The sequence below is a fragment of the Xiphias gladius genome, chromosome 1, assembly GCF_016859285.1.
Source record: "Xiphias gladius isolate SHS-SW01 ecotype Sanya breed wild chromosome 1, ASM1685928v1, whole genome shotgun sequence".
NCBI classification, from domain to species: domain Eukaryota; kingdom Metazoa; phylum Chordata; class Actinopteri; order Istiophoriformes; family Xiphiidae; genus Xiphias; species Xiphias gladius.
In genome coordinates this window covers 2,019,526-2,045,623 of record NC_053400.1, presented here as the reverse complement: position 1 = coordinate 2,045,623, position 26,098 = coordinate 2,019,526, and the positions used below count along the sequence as shown (strand labels likewise).

The 26,098-nt window shown below is 38.1% G+C and overlaps 1 protein-coding gene across 2 annotated transcripts in view; it reads right to left on the bottom strand.

Moving 5' to 3' along the window:
• Positions 1 to 26,098, bottom strand: part of LOC120791725 (ADAMTS-like protein 3) — a 174,481-nt gene that overhangs the window by 123,089 nt on the left and 25,294 nt on the right. For both annotated transcript variants that reach the window (XM_040130335.1, XM_040130344.1), the window contains exon 3: positions 17,883 to 18,002. In XM_040130335.1, coding sequence (XP_039986269.1) covers positions 17,883 to 18,002 — 120 coding nt within the window. The remainder of the gene's footprint in view (positions 1 to 17,882; positions 18,003 to 26,098) is intronic.

Below are 26,098 nucleotides of genomic sequence, written 5' to 3'. Positions count from 1 at the left end.
GAAAACGGACTGACAAGATGCAAGTTCAAGGTGAGCACCAAGAAATTGTATGACTTAAAAAACACTCATTCGATATTGTTGGCAGTATGTGGCGAGTTGTTTTGAAGTTCATTATTTCAGAGTTTGTCCGGGGCGAGATAAAAAGTTTGCAGAACTTGGCTAGCAGCCAATCTCCATATCGCTGGGTGTCGTCCTGAGGTCTCTGTCTCTCTTTGGGTTACCGGCTTCACTAAAACTAACCTTGTTGATTCTGGATAACCAGTATCATGAGTCTGGTTATCACCTGTTGAGATGAGATAAAACAGTCACACACTCTCTCTCTCTCTCTCTCTCTCACTCAATCAACCCCCCCCCCCCCCTAAAGTTTGAGTGAGGATGTCACCTTTGGTTACTATAACGGCATGCCAGAAGGTATTTCAGCCACGTCTTTCAGTCATCCGTCTGTCTGACGGAAAATATACAATATATTATATATTATCTATATTAATCAATCCAGCTGCCTCCAGAGACCGCGTACTGGCTCAGGGTTTACTCTGCTATATACCCTTAAACGAGGCCAGAAGCATATTTTTATCTTTCAAGTCTATTTTTTTGCACTTCACGCGCATAACTGTAGTGATTGTTTGTAAGGCTCGTAACGCTTCCATAACCTGCAACTTCAATTCTATGCCTGAACACCTCTTGTTTACGGCGCACTGGAGCTGCTGCTGCTGCTCTGCTAACATGCAACTGGCACTAGGTCATCTGTGTAGACACAGTGTAAAGATGAGGATTAGTGAGGCTTACTTTAGCATCTTTATGTTGTCTTAACTATCAACAAACTGCACCTACAACCAAATACAAGTAACCAAAGCTGATCAATCAGTGTCCTTGAAGTCACAAGGGAATACAATAGCTTGAAAGGAAATGGTCACATCACAGACAGAGACAGCTAAACCCGTCAGTAAGCTACTAGTCGATAGGCTTGTTAACCTGTCTATGCTGTTTCCACAAATACTTCCCAAAACAGTTTGATCCTCTTCTGAAACAGAAATACTGTATATATACATTAGCTGTTGCGTCATCATGACAGAGTTTCGTCTGTAAGAATTTCTTACAAACAGTCCCCACTCACACTCACTGATTTCCAGAGCTTACAGGAGTGTACAGAGCATGCACAAATATACAGTAAATAAATACATCCATACATACACTACAAACATTCCAGAATCCAACAGGCTGGCTCGACTGGTGCTAAAGTATGTGCAGAGTTATAATCTCATCATAAATCAATATGCCAACCAAGGGGCAGCATTTATTTACTCACAGCAAGTAGGTGAAACACACACACACACACACACACACACACACACACACACACACACACACACACACACACACACACACACACACACTCACACACATACACACACACACACACACATTCTCACCACGGATCAGAGTGGGCCTGCAGGGTATTTAATCTCCAGCATGTGTCATCTCAAAAATAAGCAATGGAGCTAAGAGTCATTTGGCCACAATCACAATTTCCCTTTTTTCTGCTATTTGAGAGCACTCCTGCCAAGCGACCTCCCATCACACTGTCCTGTCATATTTTGTTACTAGTTGTTGATAAGTGTATGATATTCTAGGAATCATTAAGGTCTAAATCTATCCCACTGATGGCTCAGTACATTTTTTATTTGTCTTGGTCTTAGTGGCTTTCACAATATGTTGAATATGAATCGGTGATGGACTTAATTGGTGAAAATGTGAGTCTAGGTCAAGTACAGAGATTCAGTCGACTTGAAACTTTTCACTTTCAGCAAGAAAGTCTATGAGCTTCAAGCAGGATCGTGTCCAGTTGATTGTTAACTTTCTACCCTCCTCATATTTACAGCAAGAAGTGTCCATTGGGTATTTGTGACCATTAACGCTGACAAATGACATTGGAACAAAAAGTGTCTTAAAACTAGGTTCCCCACAGAGGACAATGGTGCTGTTGTCAAGATTTAAGTTAATTATTCTGAAGAAGTACGACACAGAAAAATATAATATTGAGATTATGTTTAACCTAATCTATTCTAAACAATGATGTCAACCAAATACCAATGATTATAATTGATGAGTCTATGCTGTTGCTGTCTGTGGTGGCATCTTACACGCTCTCAGGTTGTCATGCCCAAATTTCTGCTTATTTTTCAAACATGCACTCAAATTCAGGAGATAAAGCTCAATTATGAGATTAAAGCAAACTTTACAGCATGAATGAATGAAAACTCAAAGCAGTGCAAGGGCTTTAATACAAAAAAAAAAATACCCAAGAGGCCAGTTTTCCAGAAACTACATGTGCAAGCATAATTAAACATGTACAAGATACAGTTGACTGCAGTTGGACACTACAGAAATATATCCACTTGGTTGTTAAACACAAGAGTGCAATTAAACTTTCAAGTGGTTCACATCCACAATATAAAGGACAGGCCGAATTTATTAAACCTGTGGTATTCAATAGTTTAGTCCATTATTTTTATTAATGATTAAACGTTGTACTCAGTTAATTGCCAAGATCTGGGAACATGGTGACATCACTACAATGAAATGAGACTGAAACACAAGCAGTCAGACAGTTAGACAAGTCGAAAACAATCCCAGGTTAGACAAACTTATTTGGAAGAGAAAAATAAGACAAACAGTAAAATTATTAATGAAAAACATCAGAGGAACTACAGGCTCCTTTACAACCTATATGATTTAACAGCTCATGTTTCTTGTCCGTTCCACTAGCAATGTCACCGTGTTCATCATTAAATTTAGAATAATCAATATTTTTAATTTAATAATGGATCAAATGACTTAGCACAGTTCAATAAAGTAGTAGTTATCTACTCTTTTTAGTTAGCAGTTTGTTTGATGGGAAATGAATACATTTCTTAGCTTAAAAAATGTGTACTGTTTCTATTTCATTCAGTATAATACCTAAACCACAGACATCTGCTGTGCTGAAAGGGTGCTTTGACCACATATTTTGTCACGGGTCTGTGACATTCATTAACTCTGTCCTGACTCATTTTCAAAACAGTGTCAGTTTTTGCTACCGGGCTGTACAACAGTCGCTTAAAAAGCACAGTAAGAAACTATCATCCTATTTTATTCAGCAAATATCTATCAATAATAATATAAATATCAACAAAATCACAGGTCAAAGAATTTGGCCAGTCACAGAATATGGTGCAACACCCGCACTAAACTGAGGCGGTGGACTCGTCCTTCTCAAGTTATCAAAAACGCAAAGGTATTGCAAAATTCTTACTGTAATATGATGGACAGTAGATATAGCAGCTATTTAAGCAGGGACCTTTTGTTCCCCTACTTTGTTGTGAGTACCCTCTTGCAAATATAGCATTTCACAGTTGTTTTCGTTGACTTTAGTGAAGTGTATCTACACTCAGGAATATTTAAGTTAAAGCAGTCCACCATATCCAGTCAGTCAGTCTTGTTAACACATGTGTGTGTTAAAATGTTTTTATGTATGTCAGTTCATTTTTCTTTGCAGATGCCTGTAGAATAAGAAATATGCAGAAGAGACAAACAAAGAGAGATCAGGGATTTGTAGGCTACAGAGCTTAACAGATCCAGGTATCCCACAGAGAATTATCACCAACTCTGTAATTTTTCACAGCTTTTTAGGTTCTCTTAATTATTTATTTTTATTTCTCTCATCAACTTTGTTTACAGCAGCTGTTTTCAGTAAAAAAAAAAAAAAAAGCTCTGATAACCCCACTGTACACTACCTGCCAAGCACTAAACATCAGACAGACAAAGTGTGGGACTTTCTGGTGAACATTAGTGAAGCATCTAGCGGATAGCAGAGCAAGATAATTTTTACAATTTTGTGAGTTGGTGGGGACCAAAAAAAGCTAAACGGGGAGTGATTATTGGTCTTACATTCATCAAAGGGACAAAAGCATAACTCCAAAAATATAGCTGCAAGTGGCAATTTGTGGATTCTAATCTTTTTGCACTCAACAGAAGGAAGCAGCTCAATCGCCCAATATTAAAGCCGCAAGCAGCAACAAGTGAGTTTCAGACTTGACAAAGCTGAGCAAAATACATTCAGCTAGTTTAATTCTGTTTAAAGAAGGAGTGAGACCAATGCCAACACACTGTTTCATCATCACAATGTAGGTGGAAAAAAAATTCTAAATTCAACAACGTGTCAATGTAGTAAATAACATCCTATCTTGTTTGTCAAATAGTACATGCATTGAGGAGCTCACTGATGAAAAAAAATACTTCAGTGCTGTTTATTAATATTTCCCCCCAACAATTAGCAAAAGTCAATAATTTTACTGCAGTCAATGACAGGATTATGAAAAGAGAAAAAAGAATGCAAGGTGCTATTATGATGCTAAGCTGTCTTTTGTCCTGTCTCAGCGACAATTGATCCAGGTTGCATGGTATGTCTGATTTATTGTTATTTTCACAAGTGTATAACTCAAGTATTATGTGTATTAGTTTGTATGTTCAGGACACAGTGCCAGATGTCCCCAATGGGTTTAATAAGGATTGCTCTAAGACACCTTGACTTATGGCCAATTTTCCGCTTAGCCCCACCCTTTTGCACAGTTATTTGGTTGATGGTGGCCAAGTTTTTTGACCCCTCTTGATCAAAACTATATACCGAATTTGGTGTTGATAGATTTGGAATCCAAAAAGTCTAGGTCATATTACTGTTTTTAACATTATGCAAATTTGCAAAGAAAAAAAAACATCCATCATGGTGGCATTTATTGTCCAAAATGCTTTTTTTGTAGAAGACACTGAGATGTATACCTGTGCCAAATTTCAAGTCATATGGACTTACAGTGTTGGGAGGCAGGCCGTTCAAAGTTTTTAATTTTTTGGTTGTTAATTATAGCACCACCATCAGGCAAATTGGAATCATGTCTTAGGAAGCGTTATCACGTAATTTCGATTAATAGGTCATGCCCATATTCCTCAATCAATCTGAAACCTCAGATCTTGGTTAATACCATTAAGCATTCGTTAATTAAAATGAATGCTAATTTTGCTCTGTGTTTACTGAATGTGTAAAAAAACTATTTTTTGCTAGCACTTTAACGATAATGCATCAAAATTTCTATTACACCTATTTCTGGTGCCCTTAAGTGGTCAAAAAAAATCAAAAGGAAAATGCATGATAAAGAATAGTGCTTTACTCTTTCTCGTTATTACAATCATGGGAATTATTATGACAATTACAAGTGAAACTAATGTAGAATGAGGGCTCAGAACAATAACGTAGTTCAGCCTCAGCCTGGACACTGCTCTCTGTGAAGAGTTTGATGGTTGAGTTACGATCCAACAAAGCCCACATCTCTACCCTATTTCACTTTCCTCTCTGTGCTGTACATGAGCCATCGATCTTCAGTATCACTCTCATCCTTCCTCTCAAATCACCTTTTAACATCTGTTTCACATAGACAGTATAGAAGTGAACGCTTCCCTTGAAATGCAGCTGAGCCAGCGGCATACATAGCTGCAGATTTATGTTAGTCTGAGGCAGCAAGCCTGTATTGTAGCAAAGCCTTAGGGAAATGACAGAATTATTAGTCAGTGAGCGTCTCACCCTCCCAAATTCAGGTAAAAAATTATGATTGGACTCTATTCCCATAATAGACTTTTTTTTCATTCCCATGTATTCCTACTAATTTATCAAGGCTGTGCAATAAAACATGAGATCAGGCACTTCTGCTCTTAGTGTAAAACTTTTTGCCTCTGCTCTTCTAGACACCAGACAGTGTTCAAAGCGCCAAAGCCAGGAAAGAATGGTGCAGAGAATATAAAACATGCAAAGGGAGAAGAATAGAGAATGCAGTCTTGGATTAGTCACACCCAGAGACAGAAAGAGACAGCCTCAGTGGAAGCTGTTGCTGCTAGCTGCCCTGTTGTCATGTGTCTTACCTGCGTCATGTTCTCTATTTGTGGCCCAGACCTCTGTCAGACAATGAGCAAGAACTTGCGTCAGAGCTGTGAAAGCCTGACATCTTAACATTTTCAAGCATTTCAGCACAGCTGGTCAAGCACCATGCCTTGATGTTGCATTTATGTACCCTGGGCCCAATCATACCTTTAGAAATCATAAATGTGAGCCTACTGAAATGCTAGCCAGCATCAAGCTGCGAGCCAGCTCTGAGTCAACTCCCTTTCCTCGTTGTGACAGTAGCTGTGATTTTTAATATGAATTACTATTTGGGGCTGCTCTGGCAGAGGCAGATGATAAGGAGATTATTCCAGGATTATTCACATTATAGTCACAAGGTGTGCAAACAGCCCCCGTGTCAACACACACATACAGTATACACACACAATCTTTATTCTAGAAGCAACTTGGTTTATTCTGAATGAGAATCTGATTGCATATATATTGCTGTCTGCAACTACAAGGTTTTGAACCAGAAAATTAGCTCTCTTTCACACTCAAGGATACACTCAAGGGACTGCTACAATGGATTACACTGCTTGCTAAGGGGCCTGAGGCAAAAACAAAACTAGAATTGATTGATTACACACGTTTATTAAAGAAGATGCTCTGTGTAAACATAATATCCGGTGAAATATCAAAGGCATGTTGAAATATCAACTGCGTGTTGACACTTATAGCCTTTTTACAAAACAGGGCCATATGATGAGATAAAAAGCAGGTGAAAAAGCCACCTTAAGCCTAGGTTAGGTTTGGGTTAGGTTTGGGTTACACACAGGTGTGTACGTGTGTGTGAGTGTGTGTGTGTGTGTGTGTGTGTGTGTGTGTGTGTGTGTGTGTGTGTGTGTGTGTGTGTGTGTGTGTGTGTGTGTGTGTGTGTGTGTGTGTGAATGTTGAAAAAATGTATCTTACATTTGTGTCTTCTAAAAAATTTTTTTTCATACAGGTGTTATCACAGCTTAATGATGTGAATGAGCTTACATGGCCTAAGTGCAAATTGTCAGAGATGACCTGTCTGCTGCCCAGAAGCTGTAAACGGTAAACAAACACCCTGGATTGTGGGTTGCACATCATCTAAAACAAAAAAGGGGCAATTAAAACCAAAGCTGAACCACTCAACACTTCACCTGTGTACTTGATATATTTGGTATAACATACATTTCCACAGCAATAATTCCATCAGTTAAACAAGTGTTTTATTATACAAGTGTTTTATTATCAAGCTAATGTCAGTGAAACTGAACGCTTCATGAAAACTGTTTTACATTAAAAGCCTTTAAGGAGTTTATAAGGCATATACCCTTCCTTTCCATGCATGCTTTTAGTGTGAAACTTCTGTAGGAAGTTTTATTGAAAGCAGGACTTCTGAATGATTAATCTAATAATAATATAGTATAATAATATATTATTATCTACAGAACAATACCATTCTTCTACAATAATTTTTTATGTGGTCTTCATTGGGGACTGGATTTTACTTGCTCATGCTGGACACTATAGCAGAATTGCTGCTACAGTGTGAATTTTTTTACTATCACTCTTATTTCAAAATAAGCCATTGTCTGAATACTGGCTTTTATTTGAGACTTAACAGTATTTACAACAATCTCACAAAGAATACCATTCCTCAAATGCCTGACATGATGGTATAGCAAGTTATGCTGATTAGTGCTAATGCTGTTTTATAGACAAATACTGCAATATGCACTTGGATGTACTATTAGATGGGTCTACCAAGGGATCCAAGGGGGTCAGGGGGACCCTAAGCTAACTGCAAATACAAAGTATGATTTGATATTTCTTTTTATTATATTTTTGTTCATTTTGTTTTTCCTCCAAAATACACTTGTAGTAAATATTAAGCCATGAGCAACTGAAATGTTTTCTACAGCACACAAGCAGTCCTTTACCTTGATTATATGTGGGAGGTGTGCTGGTTCTCACAGACTTCTGTATTCCTCCCGGCAATATTTAAAACTGACCCACAGACCAAATTGTGCTGAATATATCTATATCTGTTTTTGTTTAAAAAAAAAAATAGCACCACTACCTTCACTAACACAGTGATAAACGGATCTCACTGGTTCAACACTGGAAAGCCTTAGGGACCACAACAGTACAGCTCAGCATGTCTTTCCACTGCTGTGAGGAATGTAGCCGTTTAATCCCAACAAATGATACATGCGTTCAGAATACATTACAATGAATACAATGAACCCTGATAATCTTGTACAACAAAAATTTATAATTGATTGTAAGGCAGTGGAATAAAACACTCAATTTAAATAAAGTCAACCACCCAACCTGTTCAATTTTCAAAATTTATATTAGAGCAAAGGTCAAGGGAAGAAAGAAAAAAAACAAAGTTCGTTATAGTTCAGTCCAGTTCCATAAGATTTAGTTCAAGCAACAAAAATACTCTGCCGCGGGATTTCCCAGTTAACAGTTCAATTCAGTTCAGTTCACTCAACTAAAACACTACATTTTGGGATTTCCCGGTATCCAGCAAAGAAAAGTCAAAACAAGGACGTATTTCCAACCACTGTTTAGTTCAGTTCATTCACAAGTAAAAATCCAGAAACCCTCAAAGCCTTAGTCAAGAAGGATAAAAGAAAAAAGGACATACAGTCACCAGGCTTTCGCCGTCTTACGATTACCGTGATGAGTGTTTATTACGCAGTTGTCAGGTCTCCAGAGACGTTTAGTGGTCGGATCCCCGACAGTTTCCTGGGAACAAGGAAGAGGAGTGATGATGATTTGCAAGGTTCACAGGGACATATACGCAAATCTGGGTCGCATACGAACTTAACACAGCGCAAAATTATTCCGTTATCCAACCAGGTATGTGGATATGATGAATAATTCATCAGAAATTCTTTATATGCAATCTATCATTTAGTCATATAACTTTACTAGACAAACTTCACAAAAGGCAAAAAAATACAAGACTTACAAGTCATCATTACAACCTTTATAACCAGTAAAAAAAACAATAAATGGTTATAATTTGGGTGATTGCCACTTGACGCAATGAAAATGCATGGGTTTACTGTTTTGTTTTTGTAGACAAACTGCAGCAAAACTGAAGAAATGGAGGGACAGATTCACAGGAGTCAGTAACTCTCACCAGTAAGAAGTTAGACACATTCACTCACCGAGCACTCCATTAGGAACACCTGTACACCTGTTTATTCGTACAGTACATTTATCCAAACATCCAACATTAGTCTCTAGAGTTTACCCAAAAAACATCCAGTTAGCAACAACTCTATGGATGGAAATGCCTTGTTGATGAGAGAGTTAGATGAGAATGGCCAGACTGGTTGGAGTTGTAACAAAGGCTATGGTAATGCAGATAACCACTCTTTACCACTGTGGTGAGCAGGAAAGCATCTCAGAATGCACAACATGTCCAACCTTGAGGTGGATGGGCTACAGTAGCAGAACACAATGTTGGGTTCCACTCCTGTCAGCCAAGAACAGAAAATCTGAGACTGCAGTGGACACTGGCTCACCAAAACTGGACAGTTGAAGACTGCAAAAATGTAGCCTGGTATGATGAATCTGGATTTCTGCTGAGTCGCACAGATGGTAGGGTCAAAATTTAGCATCAACAGCATAAATCCATGGACCCAATCTGCCTTGTGTAAACAGTCCAGGCTGCTGATGTTGGTGTAATGGTGTTCGGTATGTTGTCTTGGTACACTTTAGGCCCTTTAATACCAATCAGTCATTGTATGAATGCCACTGCCTATCATAGTTTTGTTGCTAACCATGTGTATGAGTTTATGGTCACAATTTACCATCTTCCAATGGTTACATCCAGCATGATAATGCACCATGTCACAAAACAAACTGGTTTCATGAACATGTCAATGAGTTTAGTGTACTTCAGTGGCCTCCCCACTCACCAGATCTGAATCCAATAGAACACCTTTGGGATGTGGTAGAATGGGAGCTGACAAATCTGCAGAAATTATGTGATGCAATCATGTCAACATGAACCATAATCTCAAAGCATGTTTGCAACAGCTTGTGGAATCCTTGCCATGAAGGAGCCATGAAATTGAGGCTTTTATGCGAGCAAAGGGAGCCCCTACCCAGTTTTAGTATGGTTTTCCTAAAAAAGTGCTTGGTAAACGTCATCTAACGTAGCAACATTCACAAATTCAATATGCCAAAAACATTCCACTAAAGCCAAATTTTCTCAGAGATCTCCTGTATGTAGCTTCGCCCCTCTTAGCTAAGGCCTTACAGTGACACACACTTGGGTGATTTGAGCCACATGAATAGAAGAGCCCTGTTAAATGTTTCAAAAGAGTCCATCTCCTCTGGAAAGAAAAGCACTAAAAGACAGTCATTAATGGAAGGAAGCTCATTCGTCTCTGAATGTAAAAGCCATATAGAAAGGAGTGCTTTATGCACTGGGTTCTATTCTTGTAATGCTCAAACATTTCCTCACAGAAACATAGTGTCATCCTCAACCTTTGTGCAGTCTCATTGCAAGGCTGTAGCACACAACAGTACAATAACAACACTGCCAGAGGACTCCAGATATCTCATCCAAGTAGAATCTCTCCAAACAAGGTTTCTGTGTTTCATTAGGGATCATTGGTATGATACTCATGATACACTCTCAAGTTCTTAACTGATTTATATGGATGTTTGTCCAAAGCCATGCAGAGAGATCTGGTTAACCACACTCCAGTGCCAGATTCAAAAAGAAGAACAAAAATTCTCCATATTGCAAAAGTTCTAAAGAGAACAATGGGTGCAATGAGTATGTGTATACATGTGTGTGGCTGTGACTAAACCCAATACGCTTTGACACAACATACAGGATTCATTTTCTGTGTGGCATGAAAACTAGAGAAATGCTTTCATAACAATTTGTATTTTTGAGGCTTTTTCTTCAAACAGCAGAGAGTAGAAATTTACCTCATGCTCCTCATCAAAGCACACAGAACTCATACAGGAATGCAATACCAGGCCAAAACTACTTATAGTGCCGGAACCTATGTACAGTACTTTTTAAGTACAAGCCTTTAATCTCAGTTTCCCCACTAAGTTGAACCTATAGGCAGCAAAGTTTTTTTTAATCAACTTGTTAAATTGTGTTTTTCTTTTAAAATGCTAGCTATGGGGCGGCACAGTGGTGCAATGGTTAGCACTCTCGCTTCACAGCAAGAAGGTTCTGGGTTTCACAATGCCAGCTGGCTGGGGCCTTACTGTGTGGAGTTTACATGTTCTCCCTGTGCCTGCGTGGGTTTACTCCAGGTGCTCCGGTTTCCACCCAGAGTCCAAGGACACTCAAGGATAATCGGTATAGCTAATGGATGGATGGACAGATGGAAGCTTGCTCTGTGCTATTGTGTGTGGGTAAAATAATATTTGCATTTATAAAGTGTGCATTAAGGGATGTGGGCATTGACTGAAAAATAACTAGTAATAGCTCTGACTGCAAAATCTAAACCAATTCACTTTTCTATTGTGCTAAAGCAATTCTAATCTAATTTGAAACTCCATGATTGACTTGTCTAAAAAAGAACTGCTTTAGCCGGCGCTGATAGTAAAGCTGATTTAGAACACTTGCTACAATCCTTGTAGCCAACACACATTTATCAACTTAGTGTCTCTCTGAGTGTACCTGGAAAGTGCAGGAAATTAGATCAAAGTTATTGAGTGAAATAATGAAGAACATGGTAGGATGAATTAATTGGCTTCTTGCTCCAATCAAATGCATCCACGTAACCTGTGACACATCCGATAGTGGCTTGCAGTATGTAAGCAATGCAATACAACAAGTTCCCCAAATTATAGAACCCAACCTAATACTGGTCAGAAAAATGGCACCAGCACCATTTATCCATAAATCTGACCTGAAAAGAACTCACCAGTCACACAGCACCAGCAGCATCTCCCAGCAGCCATACAAATTTAATATTAAGTCTGGTGGTTTTTTTCTTCGTGTCAACAAATCCCATGAAAAAGACCCAAACCAGCACTGAATGTAGTCTACTAACAAGAGCTACTTGCGTCTACAAAGCCTAATATATTTATTCCTCTGAGCTAGAGCTCCTCTATTGTCCAACAATTTTGACTCAATCCCACATACACTGTCCTGCTGCCAGCTGCAATGAAAATAGTCCCCAACGAAAGTACTATAACCTCCTGTTTGAGTAATATTAGCTAAAAATATTGTCCTACTGTTTTAGGAAATTAGTGAACCTTCATTTTTTTAATAATGAAGCTCTATATTTTTTTTAACCATTTTTACAACTTCAGCAAGAACCAATGGGAGAACCACAGACAGGGTAGGGAAGTTAGACGGTACTGTCAGACAGTCAAATTCACAGTAACAGAAATAAAATACCGCCAGACTTATCCTTTAAGGTCATAAAGCTCTTCCAAATGTAAACAAACAGGCAACGAATCCTCCAATCTAAATGACCATATAGCTTGTTTCTCCCTGCTCTCTGATACAACCCATTGGACCATTTCATGTATTAGCACCCCTTCCAGTGGCAGGAGTTATGCCACAGATAAACTTCTAATAATCAGTGTTGAAAAATAAATAACTAACCCTTTCATGATGTGACAATGCTATGGTAAAGGTCTGGTTAGGTTTAGGCACAAAAACAAAAACTTTATCAACACCACACAGAGTCCAGACCCGCTAATCTGGTCTACATCCATCAAGAACATCATAAAGCTGGAGCTAACTATCCTTTTGAAAGAGCGCATAGAGGAGTTGTTTGAGAGAAAGCTGCAGAAGTACCAGCCACTGGTGGATCATTACTTGCAAAATGATGGAGGGCAAGATGTGTGCCAGTGGAGGCAGGAGTGAAAAGCTTTCCAGGACAGTCCCTGGAAATAGCTCTTAAGACGCTTGGAATCACAGGCCAAAAACACAGAAAGATGTGTGACAGACAGTGCCAAGGAGGTGGAGAGGGCATCACAATGACTTTGGCTGAAGAGGGAGGAGCAGTGGTGTAGCCACTTGGAAGATTTTTTGGCTCTATAACAATGTCACCTGACATTCTCTTCTGCTCCAGTCATAATTATTACAGCCACTAAAGGGGGTACAGAGGAGCCTATTCTTGCATTCCACTGAGAGATAAGGTGGGAGAATAATTTGGACCCACCAAATGGCCTTCTCACACTCCACAATAAAACTTTTCAGACATGCTCAGGACTTTCCAAATGCCCTTCTCACCTCAATAACAATGTCAGAATAAACATTGGCCAGACATTGAACCACCTTTCTCCAACCCGAAGAGGCCAATATTTTGTCATGATAATAAAATTAACAGCAGAACTGGGAACCACTTTGTAACCTTTAGGGGTCACGCTGCCTGTAGATGTCAAAGAAAGGACCAGATAAGGAAATCTCACTCAGGGACAGAGACTAATGATTTAGTCAACAAACTGAAAATATTTTACAAAGGAAAGTCATCACTAAGTAAATACATACAGCCCTGGCTGAATTTATTGGAACCCCTGAATTTTAAGTACAGGGAGCGTCTCCCCCTCACTGGGGGAGCCAACAGTGAAGTCAGCACTGAAACTTCAGGTCCAACTGAAAGGGATTCAGCTGAGATAATGCTGCAAAAGTGGTTCAATAAATGAATCCTCATTTATCTTTGGTGATCAGTAGCCAATTCTCTGATCCACTCAGAGACAATCCCGGTTAAGGACACATCACTCTCCATGCTCACCACTATCACAGAGGGCAACACAACAACAAACCAAACATGTAGCAATCCCTCACTCACTCTCTCACTCCTCCCTCACCCAGCCCTCTAGCTGAATGCAAGGCACCAAAAAGCGTAACGTGCCGCAGTCCTACTACGTGTCCCTCTTTATCTCCAAAGGTCAAATGTACATTACTTACTCTCATTCACCCCTCTCACCAAGAGCGAGGTATCAAAACTCCTGATTGGTAGATGTCCTACTACATGTGCGCTGGACCCCATTCCCACCAACCTTCTCCAAGCTATATCTCACACCATTGTGCACTGACTCTACTGGCTACCCATGGCTGCCCAAATCAAATTCAAGTCACTAATACCTGCACCCACCTGCACCCAGGAACATCATCTCGCATCCCTGCGCACAATGCAATCACAGTCCAGACTGTTCTTGTTTGTGGTTCCCCGATGGTGGAAAGAGCTACCAAATGCTATCAGAGCAGTTGAAGAAACTCTTGAAGACTCATCTCTTCCGAGAATACCTCCTCTCCTAACACCTCTAACACCCTACAGCCTGTAACAATCTAAGTAGTATTTGCTGTGCACTTTCGGTGCACTTCTTTACCTCATCTCCTTGCACTTTGTCTTTTAGATTAGATCTAGTACTTAGCACTTACTCCTACTGACTGGAGCTTTAGTGTTGTCCCAAGTCATTTAAAGCAGAGACAGAATCCTGATTCGAAAGCTTACTATTCCTTATTTTAAGACTGATTAATTTGCTTTATGTATTTTCCCTTAATAGAAGGTAGTGCCCAAATTTTCAGGGGGTGCAAATTTAAATTTATAGTGTAGTATCCGCTACAATGGCTTTGTCACTTGAATGCACAGAGCCATTTTTGGGTATTTGCTGAAGTGACTAATGATGTCTTACACAACCGCTACAGTTTGCTTAATAGTAAAATGTAACTATGGGTCGTATTAATCTTGCACAAATGACTTATGGGACTGTTTTTTTATGGGTCTTAACATAGGTCTATACAAATCAGTTGCAAAATTATACAATAATATAAAAAAAGATTACTTTTTAATATAGGTTAAGAAAGAGTGAACATTTTCTAAAAATCTTTTGGCAGAAAAATAATCATAGCACATATTAGTCACAATAGCCAAAGATACGCGTTATAAAAAATATGAAAATAAAGGTAAATACCTTGTATAAAAAAAATTGACTTTTCTTACAATAACATTACATGAACATCTAACAGACCCAGGCTATTTGAGACAATCAACATCTGAAATTGATAAGATTATGATAAAAAAAAACCCATGGTATCTACACATCAAAGGATTGAAAGTATTGCAGAGACAGAAAAGTTTCTGGATTAAGTGTTTTGTAGTTTATAGATCTATAATGCCTCCTTGCTTTTCAGGCCACCTGCCCTAACAGCACGTTTTTCAGTCATCCGTTTCATACGCATCTGACAATCCAACTGTCTTACACAAGCTTTTAGTCACACTTTATGACAATAAAAAACCTTAAAAAACCACAATCCTGAAGAGACACCGTAGTGCGTACCACACAGAAACTGAGTTAACCTCATGTTAAGATGTTAAATAACATTAATTTACTTTTAAAGCTGCATTAAGCCTAAAGGCAGTGGTGTAACATTATCTATTAGCATCTCACAACAACAGCTGCATTTAGTTTCACTGAAAGTCAGTAGCCCAGTCAGCTATACTGGCCAACATTTTGCTTAAGACAAGTTTGTTTGTTTTGGTGTTTTAAACATGCTATCCATGTTAAAGCACACACAACTCAATTGCCATACACATTTCAGGTCTTGTCCATTTTGAATGGGTCTATGATAGCTAAATGTAGTCTATTTGAGACATCTACTGGTTATTAAAATGCACAACATATAATGTGGAGGATTGTTTTGGGCATGAATAAAATCTGTTGGGCAGTAGTTAGCTGTCTAGTACTTAGCTTGCTTTGTGTGCAAAGAGGTTCCTAATATTTTCTTTCCAAATTTATTGAAATAGTAGTGTACAACCTATTATAAACACTTACTGTATAACAAAGTCTAGTATAACACTACCACTAAGGCCTACAAAATTGCAGAATAAAATCAACGCCTTTCTGGCAAAGTGATGACAAAACTGAACATTATAAGAGTAGGATTTATTGCAGGGCTATTGGACAATGCTATTTTTGATTGTAAAGGTTTTATTTTTTCTGGTTACTTTCTGATTGATTCGTAATGCAAGAGTTAGATTGGACAGACTTTATTGGATGAAATCTTATTTGGAAACCGTTAACTAAAGTTTGACTAAAATGCTCATTCTTGGCTTTGACTACAACTAGACTAAAATTTCAAGTGTTTTCGTCGACTAAAATTAAACTAAAATGTTTATGTTTTTCTTTGACTAAGACAAGATTAAAATGTCCGGAGTTTTAGTCAACTCAAATTGACTAAACATAAAAAGGATGAGATTGACTAAATGTGACAAAAACTAACATGGACTTTTTATTTTAGGACTAAGACTATATCTAAAAATAGCTGACAAAATTAACACTAGCCTGAGTGGTCAGAGTGCTAGTGCTCCGTCTGTGTCTGCGGCACTGAGATGTGGCTGCTGCTCTGCTGATGTGTTGTTAATGCTACACCTTCTGTGTAAACACAGTGTAAGCAGAGGAGGACGGGATTGTAAAAGGGCTGAAGGATAAAATTAGAAATTCTTTACATCTTACCTAAGGTATGTCGACTGAATGAAAGAATCACAAAAACACTTCAGATCCTCTTGTGATACACTTGTGATACACTGAAATCAAACTTTAATCCTTATTTAGCTGAGGATGCCTGGAAGCCCCCTGGGACCGTTATTGGGAGTACTACTTAGCTGATCTTCAAGCTCGCACTCTGCGTCTACATGAAGCAGAAAAGTAGGATAGACAATGAACTAGAAATGTGACAGAGCAGTGTTAACCATCTTGGTGGGAAAAACAAAGGAAGCAGCACCGCTGACACAAAAATCTGCTACCTGCGGTGCACTGACAAGGAGTAACAACTGGAGTATGCCAACATTAGCGCATCCAGCTTATACAGCCTATAGTAGTGATGAGATGTACATCAGAAAGCCCACAGTCCTTCACCTGTTATTCAGCCTGTAGCTTCTGATCCACTCTGTTGCACTGAGGCAACACCATCTGCTGCTCACAGTAACACTAAGGACCTACACGGAGCCTTAAACATGAATGTGTGTGCAGCATTTGTATGTGCATGTTTGAGTGCATGCATGTCTGTGTGTTTGTGTACACAATAGTCGTCATTTAGACATCAGCTAAATTTACAACAACACAGCCGTTTCTTTTGTAATGATTGTGTTTTGGAATTAAATCTTTTTGGCATCTGTGAGGCAAGTCTGATTTTGGCTATTGTGCCCAAATCCCATCACAGCCCAGTGTTGTTCCTGAGCACTTGGTATCAACCTTGGGACAGCAAACACACCTTGAGCAGCTACTCTGTCAGAAGAATAGCAAAACATATGTCCATTTACAGTACAGCCAAAAGAACTGTGGGATGAGATGATTCATTGCATCACCCTGTTTTAATAAAGAGTAAAGAGCACAGCCAACAATGTTGTCAGACATGCTAATAGTGAAAAATGTTGTCTTCAGGACTATGTGAACCATTTGAATGAAATTCTGTATTAAATTACATAATTATAATTCCATGGTTGTGTCACTTCATGCATTGAATTGCTTACCAATCCAGTTTGTTTTTTTACCCAGTTCTGCTGACATTCACAGTAACATGAATATCCTTTTTCTTTTTCACTTGGAATAAGGTCTATAGAGGTTTTATGGTGCAACATAAGCCAAATGTACAAATTTAATCTGTAATAGTCTTCGAAATGATCAGCACATCACAGAAGTCTGGAATTTGCCTTTTATCAAGACTAATTGGCCTAATGACTGTCATTCACATGTCAAAGGTGAAGCCCAAGTAACAGCAGTATTCCCTATTTGGACCTGGTTTTATGTGTGAAAATAAATAAATAAATAAAACCCAGCATCTGGACAAAGATATAGAAATAATAAAATTTAGGTAAAGAAACAGCATAGAAGCAAATAATAGCAGTTGATGACATTTCAGTTCACAATATTACCATCAGCTTTTACAAACCTATACTGGTGAAGCAACAGTAAAAAGTATGTGACCGACCTGGTCGTCATATCTGTAGGTTAGAAACTGATCCTCTGTAGCATCCTCCATGAAACTGCCCTGAGGTGAGAGGGCGAACTCTGGAAGGAACACTGCACTCTGGGGCTGACTCTCTGTGCACTGAAAACACACAACACACACACACACACACACACACACACACACACACACACACACACACACACACACACACACACACATATACACACACACATTGATTTAGTGAATCATTATCCTGGTGAAGTGCATGAGAATAATATTACAGTCAGACCATGATCATGTACGAGATCTGTAACATACACAGATATGCACAGAGCTGAAAAACTGGACCCTTTAGTGCTGTAAAAGTTTGATCTCATCCACTCTGAGGTTAATTTAGTGAGCTGTGAGTTGTTTTCTGCACAGACAGTGAAATCCTCTCCCCAAACAGGCTGGAATACACCCCCCTTCCCCACCCCAAACAACACACAAGAGAGAAAAGCTGTGCTCCAATATGACCATGCTGATAGTTAATCAATTCTGCTCCATTTAAATGGTTTCTATTAATTTCACTGTGATTTATATACAACAGTCTGTGAGTGTGTACGTCTCATGCTGGATTTTTGGATGATCAGCATAATCCAATAGCAGGGAGGGGGAGATTGATTATCAGGCTAACAGGAACTGAGACTGTGCTGCACACTGAGACTGGATAGGAATATCTGGCATTTGGCACTTAGACGACTCCTCAGAAAGCAAAACAAAAAGAGACTTTGTGAGTGTGTGTCCTGGCCGCTTGCATTGTGCGCGTGACAAATGATCCACCATTAAGATTAGTGGGAGTGGTGTCTCTTGCAGGCTTTTAGAGCCACTTAGAGACATACACAGCAGAAGTGCAACTGGTATGTGTTTCCCTGGGGAGCATCTGAGGACTGGGACACTTTTATCACTAACCTCTTAACTTTGTCTCTCTCTTTAGTTCTCTCTCTCTCTCTCAAATTCTAGTTTGCTTTACTGTCATGGCCACAACTAAGTACATTTTTGATAATAAGGTTGTAATAGGTTTAAAATGTAGTATAAAGAATATCAGAATGGAAGAAAAAAGACAGTAAATAGTTTTCACATTTTATTTTCTCTTTAAAACAGTACTAACTGATTTTTAACCATTTAGGGAGAGCAAAAACAGGCTGTAAACACAAATCTTACATATTGTCTCCTTATATGTAAAGTTGTTGGCTGACGATGAATCAAATTCCAATATTCACTCTCCTTTTAGCTTTTTTTTGTATCCACCAACACTGGCTCTGTAGCTGCTAAATGCTCCACCGCATTCATCATCTGGTTGCTAACTGTGTCATTTGTTGCTGAGCAGGTGGTGTACAGGTGGTTTATCAAAGCTTTTTTACTGGAAACAGGTGAGATGAGGGTTGATGAAACTAAATTATAAACAGTGAGCTAATGCTGTGTTCAGACAGACAACATCCCAATACACATAGCCTTGTGTTGTTTTCACACAGGGCTGTCTTGCTCTGCACATTGAACACTAAAAGAGACAAAAATGTTCTATAAAGTTGCACAGCTGGATATTAATTCTGTGAGTTTAATACAAAACCTGGATTTATAGTTTAGTGTTATGGCATATTTACAAACTTAATTTGAACATAGCAGCTACACCATGGCCAGTGGTTTTCCAAGTTGGAAGAGGTAGGAGTGCATATATTTTTCACCAGTACCTGTCTTGCAGTATTTTGCGTTTTTGATTCAAGACGTGTATTTTTGTTGGGCTTGTGTAGTTTGAGAGAGCAAGTGTGTCCTACACATTTTAGCTAACTAACGTTCTGTTAGGTGCATGACCTGGGTGAACATGTTTCCACTGTAAAATTTTAGCACAGACTGTACATAAATATTATATAACTTCATATGCAGTCGGTGAACAATACCCATAGTTTGCCATAATCGCACTGTTGTTGTGTATTTGAGTATTTGCAGCAGCTCAACATGTATGTCTGTGCTAGAGGGCACAGAGAAAGTGTTTTTATAAACTGTTGGAGGTACTGTTGATACAAACAGATTATTTCATGCTGCTACTTCACACTGAAAATTATGCAGGCAAACCAGCTGGAGACTTTTTTTTTTTCTGAAGGAGGTATAGGAAATGCTATGTGTTTACCACCAAATTAAAAAGGGGGCTACACAATGAGATCTTTTGCACTAGTGTATTTTGTCAGTGAACCAGTAGTCAGGGTATCCGCAGCCTGTACAGCACAAATTAAGATAATTAGTTTGCCTCTCATTCATCACTCATAAGTTATTGATGAATACGTAAACCCAAAATCCTGAAACAGAACAAAAGTACTAAAAGTCTATGGAAAAAGGGGAGTGTACTTACTTTTAAATAGTGTGATCATACCATAATCAAATACCTTTGCAAGCACCCCAGCCATAAATTACATAATACTAATGTACTTCAGTAAGCAGTAATATAAATTATTAGTTACAATATGTAACAATTTAATGTTAATCCCAGTGAACTGTGAATTTCACTGGCTATTTTTACAAGTATGTCTTCATTCTCACGTAATTAAGAGAAAAAAAAAACATATCACTCAACTCATATAATTTTAACACATTTTTTATTCCTCTAAACAGCCTGGTGCCCATTATGATGGCTTTTTTAGCTTTAAACTGGCTGAAGTCCAATAAGGTCTCCAGGACTCTGACTGTCACTGGGAAAACATAATCAATTGTCACATCTACCTCAGTAGCCTCAGTTAATGAAAATCTGTTATTCAATACTAGTGTGTACAAAATGGAGCTCCAAATAATTATTTGTACTCAACAAGAAACAGAAAAAGTACTGAGTATCATTTATTTTACATATTAAGTAGTTAAGAACACTTGCAGGTATTTTTTTTTCTTTTTAAAAACAAGGTATATTTACATAAGAATAAAACTTTTAAGTCTTCTCTTATCTTCTTCCGTCTGCCGAGATGTTTTATGGAGTAACAGTATTTTAACATTACAGTGACATTATTTTACATGTTTGTATAACAACAGACTTTAGTGACTGCTTCATCCTCCACATTACATCTCTTTCTGTTCAAACTATTTTGCGTCTACAAAGTTAATTGTATAGCTTTTAAAACTGTAGGTGAACAAATGCCAACTCCACTGACCCATTCCAAAATGGATTCATTCACAGTTAACAAAAGCCACTGTTACTATGGTCTCCTTAATCATCCTCTTATACTGTATGTGCACTGTCTAAAACAGAGGACAGGGACAGTGTTTCACACCATAAAAGAACAACTTGAATTTATTAATCACAGCATTACAGTGGTAGCTACATCAACTGTGGCTAACATATAAGTGCTAAAGCTTAAGGCTTCCTTATCTCCAGCTAACTTGTGCTACATTATCCAATGGGAGTATTCAGTGGGTTTTTTTTCACAGAAATGAACAAAGCAACAGACAATGATAGTTTTAAAACTTAGTTTCAGTTGATAAAAGTAGAATTTGGGATTTTACTTGTTCCCCTTATCACTCCACTTGTAGCCTGAAGAAAGCAGACACTCCAGCATGCATTCACAATCTCTGGCACTCATAAAACTAACTAGAAATGCAAAGAACCATTCCCCCCCAGCGTTACAATGTAATTTCCTGTGGGTGTCCATCTTGGTGTGAATCGTCATCCACCAGCAGAGCCCTCTCATTTTCATGGAAAAAGGAGAAAAAATCTATGATCTCAAATTACCAATTTTTGCTCTAAGTTATGTGCACAGATTCCTTCATTCGTGCTCTCAATTTAAAATTGTTTTTGGCGTGAGCTAGTCGCTTTCAAGCTGTTCTTGTGTTCCCAAACAAAACCAAAACACTTTCACGTGTTGACTTTAGCCTCTTTCAATTTGCTGAGTCTATGTTCACATAGCATTTAAGAATCCATTTATTATTGTTATTATTATTAAAGTAGTAAGTTATTATGAAATTGTTGGAGTTTATAACAGGAAACCCTGCTGACCAGTGTGACTGACATTTGGCTAGCAATTTGATTTCCTGCATTGGATTCGCTGGATCAAAACCTTGGCCAGTGATTATGAAAATAAATGTTCCTCCTGTAAAGCAGAGATCACTATTGACTGCTGATGTACTGACAGTCTTTAATCTTTATTAAAACTAAAAATTATTTAATATCAGTCAAGTTTTCAGCTCACTTGTGATCCAGAAGTCTGCATACAAAGTCACATTAACCGATCCTGAAAAGAATACTCAGCTTTTCAACAACTTGAAATCAGCCCATTTTTCTGTGTCTACATGTATTTTTTTGTACATGTAAGTCAAATGTCATTTCACTATTCTTTAACAGTAGATATACTTTAATGTTGTTGTGGTGGGAAAGTGACAGGCATAGGATGCATGCAGGTCTGATTGATAATAAAGTTAATTTACATTCACGGTCCAATATCTCCCTGTAAGTGCTGTTGGAAAATATGCTTGATGGAGCACATGCACACATTTTTTGCTGTAGTACCACCATCAGGTACGGAGAATCATCTTGTGATACCATCACACACACACACACACACACACACACACACACACACACACACACACACACACACACACATATATATATATATATATATATATATATTGGTTTTACGGTCAAAGATTTGAAGAAATGATGAAAGTATGTGTGTTACAGTCTCTTGTAGGACACATTCTTTTGAATTCATGAAAGTAAACAAAGTCATGTAACGTAGGCGGGGCCACACCATTTAAAATTCTATACACAAGACACAGATTTGAGAAAACTCAAAATTCTCAAAGCTCAGAAGATGATATTTCCCCAGTATCCTACAGTCATGATATTGAAATGGCTTTTTATCCATAATTTTCACGGGTTGTTTCTACAAGGACTCTAGTGGTCTAATGACTGTTTCTCTGGCCTGCCCCCAACATGTAATACAATGAGACATGTGGGAAAGGATCATAGCATACATAAATGTCTTGGCTGTATCCACAGAAAGAGAGTTTCTAATTTGTCTAAAATCTGCCAAGTTGTATTAAATGGTTTTCATCATTTTTTGAAACATGTATCTTAAAATTAAGGTTTTGGATCCATTATTACGCCAAGATATCTAAATTCAGTAACTAAATCAATCGTTTAACCTTTAATGAAAATGTCAACATTATGAAGCTGTACATTGGTTTTGGAAAAGAACATACCTTTTGTCTTGCTCATGTTCAAGCTAAGACATGATTGATCAAGCCACTATGCTATCCTTTCAATATAAGTTGTTTGCTTCTCAGCTGCTAGCTCAGTTGTTTTTGCATGTGTGTATACAACAGTGTCATCAGCATACATTTGCAATTCTATCCCATCACACTGATGTGGAAGATCATCATTATACAAATGAAATAATAGGGGGCCGAACACCAATCCTTAAGGCCGAACACCAATCCCTAAGGTACACCCAGGGCGCACTTCATTTTGCTAGACTGTGCATAATTAACTTCAACACACTGCATCATATTAGATAGATATGAAGGTATCCACACCAGTGCTCTAGATTAAAGTTAAGCCTTGAAAGTTTAGAAATAAGAAATTTAGAAATAATAAGAACCAAATGCTTTATTCAAATCTAAAAATACAGGACCAACTACTCCTCCGCTGTCAAGCCTAGATTTTATTTGCTCTATTAGGTGTCAGGTAGCTGTTTCAGTGGAATGACTTGTTCTAAAGCCAAACTGCAAATGATGTAAACCAAAATTGCTTGTGTAAAGATAAGTTGTCAGTTGTTCAATGACAACATTCTGAGCAAACTTAGTACTGGCAGTATGCTTATTTGTCTATAGTAGTATCGTCTATAGCTTTGAGGCAGTCTCCATATTTAAAAATAGGAGTGAAAATGCCATGTTTCCAGTCAGTAGGAAAAGTACTGTGTTTAAGTGACAGGTTAATTAAATGTGCATTGGGGGGAGTTAAAATATTTTTGTGTTTTTTTATAAGCATGATATCAAGTTGAAAAGGATCTCTGCATTTAGAGCTTCAAGAAAGAACAAGAATTATGACAACCCAATTAGTAAAAATTAAACCATAGGAAAACCTAATGTTTCAGTTATTTGAAATTAAATTTTAGTTGTAGTAAAAACATTAGTTTATGATAAAAGGACAAATGTAAAAAATGTGTGTAACATCATTTCCTTAAGGTGGTTAACCCTAAATATCTCTTGTTGGTCAGAAGTCAATTTAATTAGTTGGCTCAATTATCAAACATTGTGTTACTGTAATATAAGCTCATCAAGTTAGAGGACCTTAATTTTTTTTTCCTTTTAACTAACATGCAATTCCTTGGAACCTGTTTACTAAATAAAATTAATTAGTCAATCTTTCAATTTTTTGAGTGTCGTCTACTTGGGTTGCTTTTGTTTCTGATGCTTATGGAGACAGTTGAAAAGACAACAATGAAGGATAGATGACAAATTTTAAGTCTGTCTTAAAACAATACTTTTGTTTGCATTAATAATTCCTTGTTTGTACTGGAATTTAAGAGATCTCCCTTCCTAAAATACCTCCAATGTAAGTGATCGGGGACAATATCTACAGCCCTAGTTGTGTGCAAAACTGTATTCAATGTCTGAATGAAGCTACTATGAGGCTTCCGCACTCTGAGTTAGTCAAGCAACGTGGGCATCTTCCAAAATGACAGCCTTTTTTGTATAAAATTCCCTTCTTGTGTTTCCCTGGACAGTGTTTCCTTGTTAGCTGCAATGGAAATATAGTAACAAATAAAGGGATCTTTGTACTAAAGTATGTTGTAAATTGGGAAGTTAATTACTTGATTTTGAAGTAAGAATGCTGAAGCTTCATATTAGCTTGTAGATTTTTTAACAGATTTTTGCACAGGGGTACTGTGGATTTTATACCCAATCACTTACATTGGAATCCCGTTACAAAAGAATCTTTTAATGACAAGTCTAAATAAGGGGAATGATTAAAGTAAGCATAACCAGGCTTCAATGTACATATGGACACAAGCGTATTGGTTTGAGACAGATTTAAAGAATTGTGGACCTGTCTTTGAAACTTGTTAGACCTTAGCTTTGATTTTGCATACATTTTTAATTTCTCCTACCTATTTGGGATTAGTAGGACCTGAAAAGTATAAAAACTAAGTCTTCTGTTTGAACGGGAGTTGATGTAGTAGTACTGCCTGAACATGGCTGTGCAAAAATTAAATTTCAAACAATGCAACACATCTAAATTCCTTTTTAATTTGTTCAGCGTTTCATAACTGTATCAGTTTTTTTTTTATCATTCATATTCCAAACTAGTGATGTCCATTTGTCTGTAGGAACAGTCTGTCACACCTGTTGGGCCTGTGTGAAATGCTGCAAAACAGTTGCTTTTAGTTTTCAAGCTTTGGAACACATTACGTCACGTACTGCACACAAGATTTCCCAGAGCAGCCTTTTTCTCCGCAGTGCATTGGGTTTTTCAGGTTGCCGATCTCGAAAGATGTTTCTCAGAAGTTGTACAGACTGAGACATGGGGTACTGGAGTGACCTGATGTGTTTTTCCTTGTTGCAAAAGGTGCATTCTCTTGTGCACCTAGTGACTGTCATCATAGTCACCATGTACACTAGCTCTTGTCAACACTTTTACCACACTGACGTTTACGCACATGTCCTTAAATGGACCTCTATAGCGCTTTTCTAGTCTAATCAACCTACTGCCATTCACACAGCCCTTTTCTATACAAACAGTGCTTTCAATACACATTCTCACACATTCACACCAGTGAATCGGGGGCAATTTGGGTTTCAGTGTCTTGCCCAAGGACACTTTGCCAGGGATCGAACAAACAACCTTCCGGTCAGTGGATAACCCACTCTACCTCCTGAGCCACAGACGCTGTCATCATGTTTACATGCATGTGGATGGAGTTGTCGCTCTCTGTCACTATCATCACTGCTCTGCTGATCTGATTGTGGTGAATCAACTGGAATATAATCTCCATTTAGTTGCTCAACAAGGATCCACAGCATCACAATCAGACAAATCATCCCCATCAGAGTTTTCTCCTTTTACTGCATTCAGCAATCTTTCTGGTCTTGACAGAAAAATATGCCCTGGAAATGCATCATATAAGAAAAAAAAATAAAGACATGCAATATTTGTTTATACTCTTGTAAACTGTTGATTTCTTCCCAAATATCCCAAGCTATGTTCCTTT